The following is a 1,715-nucleotide window of genomic DNA, read 5'->3' on the forward strand; positions in this document are numbered from 1 at the left end:
GTCGGGGGTGGTGGGAGAAGGAGGAGATGGCTAATCACTTATAAATGGCGCCCAAGCAGGACCCGAAGCCGAAATTCCAGGAGGGTGAACGAGTGCTATGCTTTCATGGGCCTCTTCTCTATGAAGCAAAGTGTGTAAAGGTTGCCATAAAGGACAAACAAGTGAAATACTTTATCCATTACAGTGGTTGGAATAAAAATTAGGATGAATGGGTTCCAGAAAGCAGAGTACTCAAATATGTGGACACCAATTTGCAGAAGCAGCGAGAACTTCAAAAGGCCAATCAGGAACAATATGCAGAGGGCAAAATGAGAGGGGCTGCTCCAGGAAAGAAGACATCTGGTCTGCAACAGAAAAATGTTGAGATGAAAACAAAAAAGAACAAGCAGAAAACACCTGGAAATGGAGATGGTGGCAGTACCAGTGAGACACCTCAGCATCCTAGGAAGAAAAGAGCCCGGGTAGATCCTACAGTTGAAAATGAAGAAATATTCATGAACAGAGTTGAAGTTAAAGTAAAGATTCCTGAAGAGCTGAAACCATGGCTTGTGGATGACTGGGACTTCATCACCAGACAAAAGCAGCTATTTTATCTTCTGGCCAAGAAGAATGTGGATTCCATTTTGGAGGATTATGCAAATTATAAGAAATCTCAAGGAAATACAGATAATAAGGAGTATGCTGTTAATGAGGTTGTGGCAGGGATAAAGGAGTACTTCAATGTAATGTTGGGCACTCAGCTACTCTACAAATTTGAGAGACCACAGTATGCTGAAATTCTCGCTGATCACCCTGATGCACCCATGTCCCAGGTGTATGGAGCGCCACATTTACTGAGATTATTTGTGCGAATTGGAGCGATGTTGGCCTACACACCTCTACACGAGAAAAGCCTTGTTTTATTACTGAACTATCTACATGATTTTCTCAAGTACCTGGCAAAGAATTCCGCAACTTTGTTCAGTGCCAGTGATTATGAAGTGGCTCCTCCTGAGTACCACCGAAAAGCCGTGTGAGGGGTGTGCTCTCTCACTCATGCTTGGATCTCTGTAAACAGTTTAGTTCTTAGTCCTTCTCTTGTACAAATGATGTACTTTGAAGACCATTAGTGTATAACAGTTGATGTTTGTTTTCTCTTTGATTTTAAACAGAGAAAAATAAAAGAAGTTGCTACTCCTTTTTTCTTTCTTTTTTTCATTTCAGTTTCTACCAGTGTATTCAGTGATGGAAAACAGAGAAATGCTGTAGAGTGTTTTATTGCCTAGTTGACAAAGCTGCTTTTGAATGCTGGTGGTTCTGTTCCTTTGACACTGCGCACTTTTATAATATGTATTAATGCTCTATGATAAAATGCTCTGATTCCTAGTGCCAAAGGTTCACTTCACTGTATATAACTGAACACTCATTCATCTGTGCTTTTTTTTTAAAATGATGCTTAAAGAGTCCATTCTTTGCAAGTCATCCATGTTGCTCCTTAGGCATTTTATCTTTGCTCAATTGTTAAAAGAATGGTGGCTTGTTTTCATGGTTTTTGTACTTGTGTCTAATGCATGTTTTAACATTGACGCAATGTATTGTGTAGCTACAGTTTTATGGAAAAGTCAATCTTGTAGTTGTTTTTCAGATCTTCAATAAATTTTTTCTTTAAATTTCAAAAAAAAAAAAAGAAGAAGAAGCAAACAAACCCAAGAGGAGTGGTGATGATGGGAAATAAT

At 39.2% G+C, this 1,715-nt stretch overlaps 1 protein-coding gene across 1 annotated transcript; it reads left to right on the forward strand.

Moving 5' to 3' along the window:
- Positions 1-1,161, forward strand: LOC129665541 (mortality factor 4-like protein 1). The gene is given in 1 exon segment (XM_055592271.1): positions 1-1,161. A coding segment is annotated over 1 exon segment (972 nt). The 5' UTR covers positions 1-44; the 3' UTR covers positions 1,017-1,161.
- Positions 1,162-1,715: the final 554 nt, after the last annotated feature.

This window comes from Psammomys obesus, unplaced genomic scaffold (assembly GCF_907164565.1).
Source record: "Psammomys obesus unplaced genomic scaffold, mPsaObe1.curated_primary_1811, whole genome shotgun sequence".
NCBI lineage: Eukaryota > Metazoa > Chordata > Mammalia > Rodentia > Muridae > Psammomys > Psammomys obesus.